This window comes from Acanthochromis polyacanthus, chromosome 21, assembly GCF_021347895.1.
Source record: "Acanthochromis polyacanthus isolate Apoly-LR-REF ecotype Palm Island chromosome 21, KAUST_Apoly_ChrSc, whole genome shotgun sequence".
NCBI classification, from domain to species: domain Eukaryota; kingdom Metazoa; phylum Chordata; class Actinopteri; family Pomacentridae; genus Acanthochromis; species Acanthochromis polyacanthus.
Genome location: NC_067133.1, coordinates 24,658,930 through 24,673,098, shown reverse-complemented (window position 1 = coordinate 24,673,098; position 14,169 = coordinate 24,658,930). Strand labels below are relative to the sequence as shown.

Genomic DNA, 14,169 nt, shown 5'->3' with positions numbered 1-14,169 from the left:
TTTTGTTAATATTAGCCAAGGACGATAAATGCTGCTACTAAATTAATTTGTTGCTGCATTTGGAGCTAAACAGAAGAGTCTCTCTTGTTCTCTTTTAGGCCTTATTAAGAATACTGATGTCACAAGATCAAGAAAATGTTGCCACTAGTTTTAGTAGGTTTATCCGTTAATTTAATTTTGAAAAATATGCAATGTATTGAATTTGACTTTGATGACCAATTTAGACCTGAAGCTGTCATTTATAATATTTATTTCAATGCAAAAGTGTGTCCCAGATCAGCAACCTTAGAGTTTGTGTGTTTTGCCTATGATTTTGTTACTTGTGTGTGTGGTGAGTATTATATTGACCTGATTTTTCAAAAAGCTGTTTCCAAATATCTCTGACAAAAAATGATAAAAATCGAAATGTTATGCAACTCAATACAACCATCAGCTGCAGGACAGTGACTTATCAGTACCTGTCGCATGCAGTCTGAGGGCACATTAGCCTTTTGGACAGGTGATATTCATTTCAAGGATGTTTTTTTATGTTGTCATAGAAGAGACATTAACTGTAAAATAAAAACAAAAATGAAATATGAACCAAATCATTTTATTAAATGTAAGGTATAATGGTAATTGCAAATTTTACTGGTTGAAACAGTTCACCTCGTACAAAGGCTTTATTTGGCACTGTAGCTTCTGTCTGTTTGTAAGCTGCTCTTTCTGTTGAGATTTTCTGTTGTCTCAGTTTTGACCTAAACCTTTTCTAGAAGTAAAACAGAGGGTCTATTAACTAATGGCTGGTTCTTGCTGTTAAAGGTAGAGTACACAACAATAACAAGTAAACCTCAGTGCAGTTTCACTAAATTGTCAAATAGTTCAAAATTGTATTACCTTTTATTAAATGCATTATTTCATAGCTGAATGCACAATATTTCCTGTTGTAAAAACACAAAATAAATACTTTTGAAAAACTATATTAAAATGAAAAAGTGATGCATTTATTGAGAGGTGGTATTCCTTGGAATCATTTGACATTTACGTGATATTGCACAGGGATGCACTCAGTGCTGAATCAGTCATTCCCTTTGTCTCCTGTGATGTTTGCTCAGCAGTAATGAAGGCGTTGTATCGAACCATCGTGGTGAAGAGGGTTTTATCAGACCATCTATGTTCCAACTCTCACCTATGGTCATGAGCTGTGGGTAGTGACTGAAAGAATGAGATCACGAATACAAGCGGCTGAGATGAGCTTCCTCTGTAGAGTGGGAGAACTCAGCCTTAGAGATAGGGTGAGAAGCTCAGACATCCGGAGGGAGCTCAGAGTAGAGCCGCTGCTCCTTTGCATCGAAAAGAGCCAGTTGAGGTGGTTTGGACATCTGATTCGGATGCCTCGGGGGGGGGGCTTCCTCTGGAGGTTTTCTGAACATGTCCGCCTGGGATGAGACCGCGGGGCAGACCCAGAACTTGCTGGAGGGATTATATATCTCGCCTGGCCAGGGAACACCTCGGGATCCCCCGGGATGAGCAGGAAAGCGTTGCTTGGGGGAGGGACGTCTGGAACAACCTGCTTCACCTGCTGCCTCTGTGACCCGGCCCCAGATAAGCGGAAGAAAATGGATGGATGGATGGATGGATGGATGGATGGATGGATGGATGGACGGTTATTTTGAATAAATGTCTCATAAGATAAGACAAAATAAGCCTTTAGTAATCCAGCACGGGGGACCATTCGCATTGTTATAGTAGCAAAGACAGTGCAAACTTTTTTGGAAAAGTAGTACAAAAATTAAAAAAAAAGAACCAAAATAATACAAGATATACAAAAGTACTGATTATAAGAGTAACATTATTGCACGTCAGTGATATTACACAGATTCTTTCATAAATGGAAATGTTGACACAAATATGACGATTACACAAATTATTATTTATATTGCACAGATTTTATTTAAACAGGAAAAATACCTGTGGAGAATTTATCCTCTTAGCATATGTACACAGAATAATATGGATATTTTAAAAGTACAGAACATTCATCATATTTTACAGAATAAAACAGCAGAACGAATCACAGCATAAAAACACTCTAAAATAAATCCAACATTTTGAAAAGCAAAAAGTCAGATTATCTGTGAAGCCTCATAAAAGCAACAAATTGTCAAAAATTCCTCTTCAAAATATTTAAAACTTGATTATTTCAGATAACATAACATTAAAAAAATGTTGTTTGTCTCCTCTGAAAATAATCCTTGGAATATTTAGAAGCATCACCTGAAAATAATTCAAATTCAGCTCATTTTAGGAATCTTCAAAGACCTGAAAACTCTGAAATCAGACATGAATTCTTCAGATCTGATACACACATATGCAGAAACATTATATTTTTTTGTTTAATTTTAAGTTTTTTAAAGTTTTTTTAGAGGGGGGAAGGAAAGGAAAGGGGGAATAGAAAGAAGAAAAGATGGAAGGAAAAGCAAGAAATACAGAGAAGCAGGGTGAGAGAGGTTGAAGAGGGGAGGACGAAGGAGGCAGAAGGGGTGAGAAGTTGATAGGTACTGATAATAAGTATATAGGTAGTAGTAGGAAAAATAAAAGATGGAAGGAAAGGGAAGAAATAGAGAGGTGAGAGAGGTTGAAGAGGTGAGGAGGAAGGAGGCAGAAGGAGTGAGAAAATGGAGGAAGGGGGAGGCTATGCTGAACTAGCAGCCTCATCTACCTCCCTGTCACCCTTGAACCAACTCCAGAAGCTCTTTTTCTTTTTCTTGGCCTTCTTTTCCTGCTCCTGTTGTTGGTCTCTCTGCTTGATCACCTCTTCAGTTGGTTTTTTGTTGGTCTTTCTATCTTTGGTCCTCCAGAAAAGCTTAAATGGAGTCTTTTTGTTTTTCTTTTGGATCCAAAGGTCCTGCAGTTCCTGATTATTTTGTTCCAGTTGTCTGATTCTTTCCTGCAGGTCATCTGTCTCTTTTTGTCTCCTGAGCAGTTCCTGATTTTCTTGTTCTTTCAGAGCAACATCTCTCCTGAGCTGCTCTAAAATTTTGCGAATCGATGGAGTTTCTGGTCTCTGATGGTGATCTGCTCTTCTGCAAACTCAACACGCTTCACCATCTCTTGATTGCGGTGAGATTCTTGGGAAAGCAGATCCTCGATCCTCTTGTCATAGTGCTCTTTAAGCTGCACCTTCTCTCTCTGGACTGTTTTAATTTTATCACTCATCATTCAGACTTTTATTCTTGTTCACCAAGTATGTGACTTGCATTTTCAGGTCCTCGTTTTCTTTGTGGTCAGGTTCTATGTAGAGGTTCTATGCAGAACCTCCTGCTTCAGGTTCTGAAGCAGGAGGCCCTCGTTCTCCTGCTTCAGACCTCAGCTTCTCTCAGCCTAAGCTGCTCTCTGATCTCATCTTCTGCTTTCATGATATCGGCCCAATTCATGGTCATGGTCTGGGTCTGGGAAGAGGCCTGGTCTTCGCTCTGGAAGACCGGTCGTTTGGCGTTGGCCTTACTTTTGACCACACTGGCCCTTGTCATGGTCGGAGCTGGTGTCTCTGAAGTGGTGAATTGAACTTCACGTTCTGCTTGTTGTCTCTGAGACATGATTGTGATATAAATGAGTCCCGAATCTCAGGAAATAAAGAAAGTTTGTCGTTTGTTGATGCTGGTCGTCGTCCGATCGTTTGAAGAGAACAGCTGCTCTGACTGTCGAAAGTCCATGAAAAGTTCTGATCTGCCCTATACTTAAAGACTTTGAAACAGAGGACTGTGGAATCATCAGTAATGTCACAGCCATCAGTGACATCGCACATCATTTGCCTTTGACGTTGCCTAGCAACAGGGAACACACAAACACACACATTCAGAACTTCAGGAACAGCAGAAGATTCTGGAACTCTGCTTCTAGAATGTTCTATCTTCTCTGCTAAACCAGGAAATCTGTTTGTGTGTCGTCAGAATCAGAATCAGAATCACTTTATTCATCCCTGAAGGGAAATTCAGTTGTCAGGGTTCTTCTGTTTAATTTTGAATTGAATAGCCTGACTGCTGATGGCAAGAAAGATTTCCTAAATCTTTCGTTCTTGCAGCGCAGGGATAGGAGCCGTCCACTGATGTTTCATTGTTCATTGAGGCAGATGTGAAGTGGATGATCCACGTTTGTCAGAATGGCCTCCATCTTGCTCAGTACCCGTCTCTCCACCTCATCCTCCAATGTGTTCAATCTGATTCCAACCACAGAGCCAGCTTTTTTAATCAGTTTGTTCAGACGCCTTGCATCCTTCTGTTTTATGCTGCCTCCCCAGCAGACTGCAGCATAAAACAGGATACCTGCTACCACAGACTGATAAAACATCTGCAGCATCTTACTGCAGATGTCTAGTGATCGAAGTCTTCTGAGGCAATAAAGTCGGCTCTGGCCCTTTTTGTAGATGAAGTTCATCTTTGTAGACCAGTTCAACTTATTATCAAGGTGGACACCTAAATATTTATATGATGTCACCATCTCAATGTCCACGCCACAAGTGTTCACTGGCTGAAGAGGGGGTTTGGATCTGCGGAAATCTATGATCATTTCCTTTTGTCTTTGAGGCGTTGAGCAGCAGGCAGTTTTTTTGACTCCAGTCACTGAAGGCACTTATCAGATCTCTGTATTCAGCTTCATGTCCATTTCTGATACATGCCACGATAGCGGTGTCATCAGAGTATTTCTGAATGTGGCAGGACTCAGTGCTGTATTTGAAGTCAGATGTATCCAGAGTGAACAGGAATGGAGCCAGGACTGTTCCTTGTGGAGCCCCAGTACTCATTAATGTCCCAGAAACAGTTCCCCAGCCTGACAAACTGCGGCCTTCCTGTCAGGTAATCTGTAATCCATGAAACACAGGAAGGATCCACTCCCATCTCTGTGAGCTTGTCTTTGAGGATGGTGGGTTGGATGGAGTTGAATGCATTTGAAAAATCAAAGAACATGATTCTTCACATGATTCGTTGTTCATCTGATCCATTCCAAACTTAGTGTGTGAGTCGCCGGGGTCTTGAGGAAATGCAGCATCGAGTTTGAAGCAAATAAAACAAAGGAGGTTCTCATTATACACATAAATATCAGCATTTTTATGTTTGCTGTTTGTTGGCTCCACAAAGAATCACTGAGTCTGAATAAATCTGCATGTGTGGGTGACTGTGTGTATATATGTACTTGTTTCTGCTATACCGGTGGGGACTTTGACCTGACTATTTGCTATAAAGGTGGGGACTTGTCTTATGGTGGGGACCTAAAATGAGGTCCCCACGGGTGGCAACACCGTTTTCTTGGCCATATTGTTGTTAATAAAAAATGTAAAAGTGCAAAAACGTTTGTTTAGGGTTAGGCATTGATTTGGTGATGGTTAAGGTTAGGGTGAGGGTAAGGGTTAGGAGTTAGATATGAATGGGAGTCAATGGTAAGTCCCCACCGGTATAGAAAAACAAACATGTGTGTGTGTGTGTGTGTGTGTGTGTGTGTGTGTGTGTGTGTGTGTGTGTGTGTGTGTGTGTGTGTGTTTGTGTTCATGTGTGAGTTTGCACTTGTATGTGTGCGGTCTAACTGTTGCAGTGATGAATTTGTGTGTGTGTGGGTGTGGGTGTGTGTGTGTGTGTGTGTGTGTCCATCCATCCATCCATTCTCTATACACCGCTTTGTCCTCACTAGGGTCGCGGGGGGTGCTGGAGCCTATCTCAGCTGACTCAGGCGAAGGCAGGGGACACTGTTGCCATATGTCAACAGTGATGATTAATTTTATTACTTCTTTCTGTAGTTGCGTAGCCCACCTCAGGTAGCATCACCTCTCCATCTTTTGTGGTCTTAGAGTGGCCCTGATGTCTGTGGGTTTTTTCTCCATTTAGATCTGAAACACACACACACAGGGGCTGCATAGCGGTATAGTGGTTAGCACTTTCGCCTTGCAGCAAGAAGATCCCCGGTTCAAATCCTGGCCTGGGCCTGGGATCTTTCTGCATGGAGTTTGCATGCTCTCCCTGTGCATGCGTGGGTTTTCTCCGGGTACTTCGGCTTCCTCCCACAGTCCAAAAATATGTTGAGGTTAATTGATAACTCTAAATTGTCCATAGGTGTGATTGTTTGTCTGTATATGTAGCCCTGCGACAGACTGGTGACCTGTCCAGGGTGTCCCCTGCCTTCGCCCGAGTCAGCTGGGATAGGCTCCAGCACCCCCCGCGACCCTAATGAGGATAAAGCGGTGTATAGAGAATGGATGGATGGATGTTGGCATATGACCCATCAAATTTATACTTCCTGAATGAATTTACTCTGTTTTATTCCCCAGATGATTTCAGAATTTGGATATCAAGCATGTTCCCACTAATTAGGCTGAAGGACAGCTTGAAAGTCAACCAAGAATTAGTTGTCATAGATTCTACCTTCAAAGTGCAAACAATAAATAAATAAATACACAGCAGCTAACTGTAAATCAGCCCCACAGGATCCTTTGCTATATTTGACTAATTCAGCTTTTATGGACACAAAAAAAGATAAATTAGATTAAAAAAACTGTGAAAAAGTGAAGAGTGAAACTTAATAATATCTGCATATATAATATCTACATTACAGGATGAGGAAAATATTAATGCTAAAGTATGTACTTCGTTCAATTTCCACCACAACAGGACATAGAAAACGCACAAAGCTGCTCTGCTTTTAATCAAATCCACCATCAGCATTATAAAAACTAAACTGGTTGTCTTTACCTTCATCTTCTGAGAGGGATGGGTAGAGTAAGAAAGTCCTCAAGAAAGGATCACCACCTACAGTTCAGACTGCATGCCACATCAAGTGCAGAACAGACCATGCAGGGTAAAGCCAAATCTGCAAAGGTCTGTTCTTAAAGCCTGCAAAGTCCTTGAGGGCAAAGCCAGCTTGAAAAATAAGCCAAGACAATTCAAGACCTGGTCCGATGCTGAGGTTGAAGACCACTTAAATAAAACCACCAAAATGTTTAATGTTAGAAAACACCATCTCATTCAGAGGCTCTTCTTTACTCCATCTAGAACGACACTGAAAAGATCAGAACTATGAAATAATACCTTAGATTTACCAAACCAACCACATTCTTTGCAGTAGCCACATTTTTCAGCTGCTTTGCACACTTCATTCTCCTCAGCAGCTTCACAACATCGTACAGTGGGGCTCCTTCAACAGTATTGTAGGAATTTCCACACACATCGGGCAATTGTTGGCATCACTGCATCACTCTGGTGCTGGATGAATTAAGAGCCTGGAAAAATGTTTTAGCTCATTATTCTGTTGAAATCAAATGATAGTCCCCCTAATCTGAAGAGTGCTGAGGTAGTCATGCTGGTTAATACTGCTTGTAACTTAATTTTACTGGATTATTGCACTTCTTTGTAATAGTGGTATAAGTATCTCCGGCTTTTAACAGATTTTGCCAGCAGAGGTCACTTAAACTCTGTTGTAACTGAAAAAGCCACTTGCACTTAGCTGTCATTTGTGCTGAACAGCTTGTGCATGCCACCCAGCTACCAAAACAACTCAACAATGGAGGCAATAAACAGGATTTTCCACTTCTTCAAAAATCTTTTGGGCTGGATGTGCTGTTCTTCAAAAAGAGAGGTTGAAAAGAAGGTTAAATGTTTCTTATTTATGTAAATAAATAAACAGCCTCAGATAGCTTTTACATTTACTTTCCGCTGAGGACAGTCATCGCCCTTCCTAATGCTCTGTATGACATCCATGCATGGTCAGATCCAGCGGTTTCTTCCTAATTTGGTTGATAAACAGCAAATGCACCAAACAGCCAAACCCCTGTGGAAGACCGGTAGATTCAGCATTTCAGCTGACAAATAATTCGCCTGGCCTTGCCACAAATCAGCAGAGTAGCAAGGTTGTCTCAGGCCATTCCTCTGAGAACTCATCTTTCTACTTCAGAGTTGCTACCATCTGTAAGTTTGACTCATCCAGTAAAATATATATTTATGTGTATATGGTGAGAATAAATAGCCTTAGGATGATTTGGATTGTGTGTGCATCAATGCATTTTATTTATTTTCTCCAATTTCAGAATGATTGAGCAAAAAATGTAGGACGCCCGTGGTTTTCCACATCCAGCAGCCAATCATCACCGAGGCAGAGGCTGCAAAGTCAATGAGTGAATGTGAACAAAATGGCAATGGTTGCAAAAAGACTCTTCTCCTGCTTAAAGCCAATAGCCAGCACTCCTGTTGTCTGAGCTGCTTTCATACGCTGTGCACAATTGGTAAGGTATGCATTATACCTATGAAAGCACTACAGATATATATATATTTCTTTTAAAAACAAAAACAAAAGCAACTTGTATTAGATTTCAGGACAAATATAAACATCAACAGGTGAACATTTTCATGAACAACTGAACTTCTTGCAATTGCGCTGCAGTCCTGAGTCAGTGGAAAATGTTTTACAGACTCCGGTTTGAAACAAACCAGGAGAACATATTTCTGAAATATTGACATTTATTCCAACAATCTGCTATTCTGCTTGTAATAGAGGTGAAAATAATGTTTTCTGTAATGTGATCACCTACACTGACTACTCAACTATATTTCCAGTTGTTCCAAATCTGCTTTTTCATCATCATTTACTTTATACTTATTTTTCATCTCAATCAGTATTGCAACCTCCTGGGAGGCACACCATTGGAAAAGCATACTATAAAGAAGAGTGTAGAAATGCAGAATTTGTTGAAAATTATCTGTAGTGTCAAACAGTCTGTATACTGGGTTTAGTTTGATGGTAATGTAATATACATGTTTAAAAATGTGTAGTTTTTTCAAAAGAGGACACTGAGCCATATCTCACAAAATCTTCCTTGCATTTTTTAAACCAAAAATCTACATAAACAAGACACAATTTCAAATAAGTTGGAGCTTTTTGCTCTTTTCTGGATATCACGTGGAATCCATTTCATGAAAAAAGTAAATAAAATAGAGAAAAGTGAGTTTGAAATATCCTAATGTTTAATGAAGGGTGATGTACTGATCAGCAAGAAAGGGGTACAGTAAAACTATGAGGGAAAGGGGAAAGAGTTTGGTACACAAAACATGTCTGTCCACATCACTCCAATACAATTCAGTCCGCAGGAACTGCAGCCATACCCTTGAGAATGAGCTTCTTGCGTGTGAAGGATGCAGGTGTAGAGCGCAGGGGAGGAAGCGCAAGGGTACTACGGAGATAAGTGTGCTGCTGTTGTCACATAGAATTAAAGGAAATGTAAGGGAAAAAAACAATTCCTTCTAGTTTTAACTATATCCCTCTGATCAAAGTTCAAAATGGAAGCACCCACCACATGTGGAGCTAACTGCTGGGCCTGATCGTGACTTCCACTTCTCTCACATCTGGGGGTGAATAGGGTTTTTTTTTCTCCTTTTTCTGTTGGTTTTTAAATCCTCTTCAGAGTGCACTCATACCGCATAGAGTTCATAGATCTTCTTGGCGCAATATACCAGGGCCGCCAGTGCTATCGTATTATGGAGTCTCTTTCTGTGGATGTCATCCCTGCGTACCAATACCACGGGTGTCGAGGAGGTCAGTGTATGCAGGGGCAGCCGCGAGAGTTTTTGGCTGTCATATTCCACCTGGTACTTGCAGCAGGGGTCAAACTGCCACGAAATCCCGTAGAGGGCAGAGCAGGCCACGCTGAGGGCTCCTGCAGGCAACGCCAAGTAACGAGAGTATTCAACGGGCAGTGAAAGTGGTGTCAGAAGGCAAGCAGCACCTGACAACACAGCCGTCTTGTGCAGGCAGTTGCCCACGGTAATCCAACGGGCTGTCTCATCGCCGATCCGTGTGGGTTCGATAACAATGTATTTATACTGGGCCTCCAGTGCCTGCTCCAGCTCATACTCAAACTGGTCCTGCGCATTCTCCCCGTTGTAGATCTCGTGCACGATGTAGCAGTCTGACGCCGCCATCACTCCCCTGTACAGACACAAAAAAGCAGGCAGGTAACAGTAAAAGAAAGAACAGAACTCACACAGAATGAAAACACTCAATATTCAAAAACTGTGCATCCTATTTCCTATTTTATCTGCTTGTGCTGAACAACACCTGTCGTTCAGTCAATACTTTACCATACTAATACCAAGACCAATAACTTATTGACATTTGGTTGAAATGACACTTGTGAGATGTGATATTATAGGCTATTATAAAGACAAGTTCAATCCGAATTCTTAATTGTGTTCCACATTACATGCAGCTAGTGTTTCCAAGTCCACTTATTATAAGCAACTTTAGGCTCGTTTTTCTGTCTCATCAGTCATGGACTGCGTGTTTTTAGGCTTGTTTTCTAAAGTGTAATTGCTTATTTACTGCTGCTTATGCATAATACATATGTCTTTTATTGTAATCAGGGTTTAAAAAATTAAGTTATTCAAAGTTTTTATGTTGACTGTGTTTACTGTCAATTTAACGTAAACAAAAACAAATGTATATATTTATACTGTTATCAAGAGGCGTCTTATTTACACAATGTAGCAGTTCAGCTGTTGGGCTTTTTTTGGGCATGTTTCTGCGGCAAGATCTGGCAACACTGCATGCAACCCCAAGTTATTTATTAACATTCTTAATTTCAATGTGTATGCTTGGGTTACATGAGCAGGTTTGCTGTGATCTGCTTCACATAAGAGTTTGATCAATCAAGGTTGAAGACTGAATCCAAAATTGCAAATTATTGGTGGTGTGTTTTTCTTTGCTTTTTAATTAATTCCCAGCAAAATGTTAGTTTGAAAATACATTAATTAGGTTCTGATGTAGTCACCTGTATCTGTAGTAAACACTTGGTGGTGTTGACCAGTGTCTTGGTCATATATACTGGTTTCATATCACATGTACAACAACCTGTCAGTGCTGAGGGTTAAATGTTAAAAATTTATTTTTCCATTAAAAATATGTAAAACTAAAAAAAAAACGCATTTCGACAAAGTTTGTTGTGAAGTTTGTATTATTTGGAATTTTGACACCATGATTTTAAATTTTACTACAAATTTTGAAAATACTAGTTTTCTTCATTACTAATAATTATATTGTGAAAGAAAAAACATATTGGTTAATCTCTATATCGGATCATATTTAAATGTCAAAATGATGACAGCGTGCCTCCAATTGTTCAGCTAATTAATCGAGCATTATGTACGCTCCAAACACTTTTATTAAGTGATTCTTTTTCTGCAAATCATGTTTAAATATGACAGACGTATGTGAGGATCAGTGTCAACCCTCCGAGGCCTTGATGTGAACCTTGGGTAAAAGGAAAACAAACTTCAACATCTAAACAGATAAGAAGCGGCTTTAAACACGGGAGATCTAGCTAAGATATTTTTAAAAAGCCGTTTTTGATTCAAGTGAAAGCCGTTTTAGAGTCCCGGAGCAGAGGACACGCTGTACCTGCGCGTCGGTTATGTACATTAGCTAACTCGCTTACATGGTAGAAAGTTGGTGGACTGAAAGCTAAGTTGAGAAGCGTTTCACTTCCAGAACAGGTCGACAATCATACGGACAAGAGTTAGCTAAGCCGCAGCAAGCAACGTGTGAGCAGCAGCACGTCGCTCCGGTGTCCCCATCGACACACGGTAAAGTTGAACTTTTCCAGCAGTTAGTCGGCTGCTGTGGAACAACCAAAACATCACATGAGCTGCTAGTTTGTTTCTTCGCTAACGTTAGCTAGCCGTACACGATAGCCAGCTAACGTTAGCTTACCATGGGCTAAAATTCCGACTTCTCGTGTCGGCGTTTAACTTTGAGTACCGAACAGTGTGCATGTTCGGGATCGGGCGAACGGTGACGCCGAAAAAAAACATGCAACCTGGTGAAATATTTTCGTTTAACGGCCAATATGTGGAGTAACTGACCTCTCCCTGCTTACTGGGACACCGCGCCTCCTTCCCAGCGACGCCATGTTGGAGATACTACTGTGATTGCAGTTGACGTTTACTAGCACTTGGCATTCTGGGTAATGTAGTGTCTTACTATTATCGGCGCACCCGATTGAATTGGAAAGCGGACTACTAGTCCCACGATCCTGTGCAAGAAGAGTACCTGCCTTTACGTATTTTGTAATGGCACATAGAAGTTTGAGAGGTCAGACCACAATCTAAATAAATATAACAGAAATGAATGAAGGTATGTTGGTTTAAACTATAATAATCAGTTAAATAACTACACCAAACTGAACTACAAATAATCACAGAGGCCACTTATATATTTAAATGTAATAATGCATGCATTAGTTAAATCTGCGACAGTATACAATTTGTAGTACAACGCACAATGGTACATGTCTCTTTGTGTGTTTTCTAGTAAAACGTGCGTGTTGACTTCTCACCCATATTATGCTCTCGCGTGCTCAGTCTGTGTCCGCGCGCTAGTGTGAGCTGCGTGCTGTAAGCTGACTATAATAATGGCTGCGGTCAGATCAGCTGGAACCAAACACTGACAGAAACAACAACTCATAGACTGCATATACAGTCTATGCAACAACTTTAGCTCTAAGTGACGCGGGCGTGACGTATCAATACAGAAATCAAAAATCAATCAAATATATCGACAAATGTGCAATCTGAATGACTTCTGAATGATATTTCCTCCTGTGACTCCCCCAGGATTTAGAACATCCAACAGGAGGCACAACAAGTGACTAGATATCACCATGAAACTTCCTCTACTTACAGTGAGACAATTACTTTTTATAACAAGTTTTCTGAAATGTCACCTTTAAATAGATTAGAATAGAAAATAATTCCTTTATTGTCATTGCACAACAAAATTAAGCAGCAATCCTGTCAGTGCACTCACAATTAAATTTTATTAAAAGTACAATAAGAAATCTGTGAATATAAATTAAAGCATATAATAGAGAAAACAATATGTGTAAGTGTATCTGTGGAAACAGCAGGATATCTCATTCTTTTAAAGACAGCTTATTTGGTACATTCGGGATTATGAAAACAGTAGTGCCATTTATGTTGCACTTCTAGATCATGCAATTTGCTAAACATTACTTATGTCTAAATATACACCACTTTGCATATGTTTCCACTACATAAATCTGAACATTGGATAAAGTCAACTTCAGAATTCTTGTTTCATATTAGAGTCAAAGGTTTTTGCAGGAGATTCAAGGTATTTTGTCCCTCTACAAAAAAAGGTGCAATCAGTCTGCAAACAAATCCGTCTTCTCCATTTTTTTTTTTTTTTTGCCACACGAGATCTTTTCTACTAGCTGTCATCAAACTGTATAACTTGTCTTCCTTCTGCAGGAAGAATAGCTGAAACATCACATAATTGTGGTCAAAAATATCAATATCATGTGTAATATTGCTTTCTAAACGTGTTCAGTATAATTTTCAGTATAATATGCAATTTGACTTGAGAACTTCAGCATCATTGTCGATATTACTTTTTACATTTTAGCTTTATTTTAGCCTACATATTTTATTTTTTCAGTTATTACTTTTCTATTAGGCACTGCATTTGTTCTCACATTGTTGTAATTTTGTACTGAGCAATACCTGGTACAGGAATTTCCTTTGGAAATATTACACTTCTATGAGAGTATAATTCAGGCTATGACTAATATATAAACAGATCATTCTTTGAAAACCCTAATAATACGTATATATATAAAACTGGTGTGTTTGGTATATATGAGAGTTACTGAAGTGCAGATTTCTGGTCTTGATAGCGAGGGGGGGTGGGGGAGGGCAAACTCACTATGAGAAAACAGCTGTAGATATGTGTGGTAATAGAAATCGACAGATGCAAATACACAATGTGTAATAAGATAAGGTAAGATAATCCTTTATTGATCCCCAGAGGGGAAATTCAGGTATTGCAGCAGCACAGGGCAAGTACAAGAATACAAGGGTAGTAGCATGCATTGGGTTCAAGAATTACACATAGTTTTAGGACAAACCAAGGGTGACGTATAATAAACAAAACAAAATGGGGAAACAATAAACTGACCAGTAGCAGCAAACAGTATGAGGTATTCACAATGTCAAAAAAGTGTCATCCAGGACAGCTGAGCTATGCATTGCAGTGAAGTAAAGTGACAGTGATATTAAAGTGACAGTGTGAAGGGTAACAAGAGTTAATACAGTAATCACAGGGGGGGTCAGTGCAGTGATGTACTGTGGCCTCCGC

The 14,169-nt window shown here is 39.9% G+C and overlaps 1 protein-coding gene across 2 annotated transcripts; it reads right to left on the bottom strand.

The window, feature by feature from the left end:
• Positions 1–8,962: 8,962 nt before the first annotated feature.
• On the bottom strand, positions 8,963–12,479 carry tmem11 (transmembrane protein 11). Of its 2 annotated transcripts, none has more exons than XM_022207480.2 (2): positions 12,350–12,479; positions 8,963–9,945 (listed from the first exon to the last, which is right to left on the bottom strand). In XM_022207480.2, the coding sequence occupies exon 2, from the start codon at positions 9,936–9,938 to the stop codon at positions 9,429–9,431; it is 510 nt and encodes a 169-aa protein (XP_022063172.1). In that variant the 5' UTR covers positions 9,939–9,945; positions 12,350–12,479; the 3' UTR covers positions 8,963–9,428. The 2 variants fall into 2 exon arrangements, with proteins under 2 accessions (XP_022063172.1, XP_051797340.1); XM_051941380.1 differs by lacking the exon at positions 12,350–12,479 and adding an exon at positions 11,877–11,995.
• Positions 12,480–14,169: the final 1,690 nt, after the last annotated feature.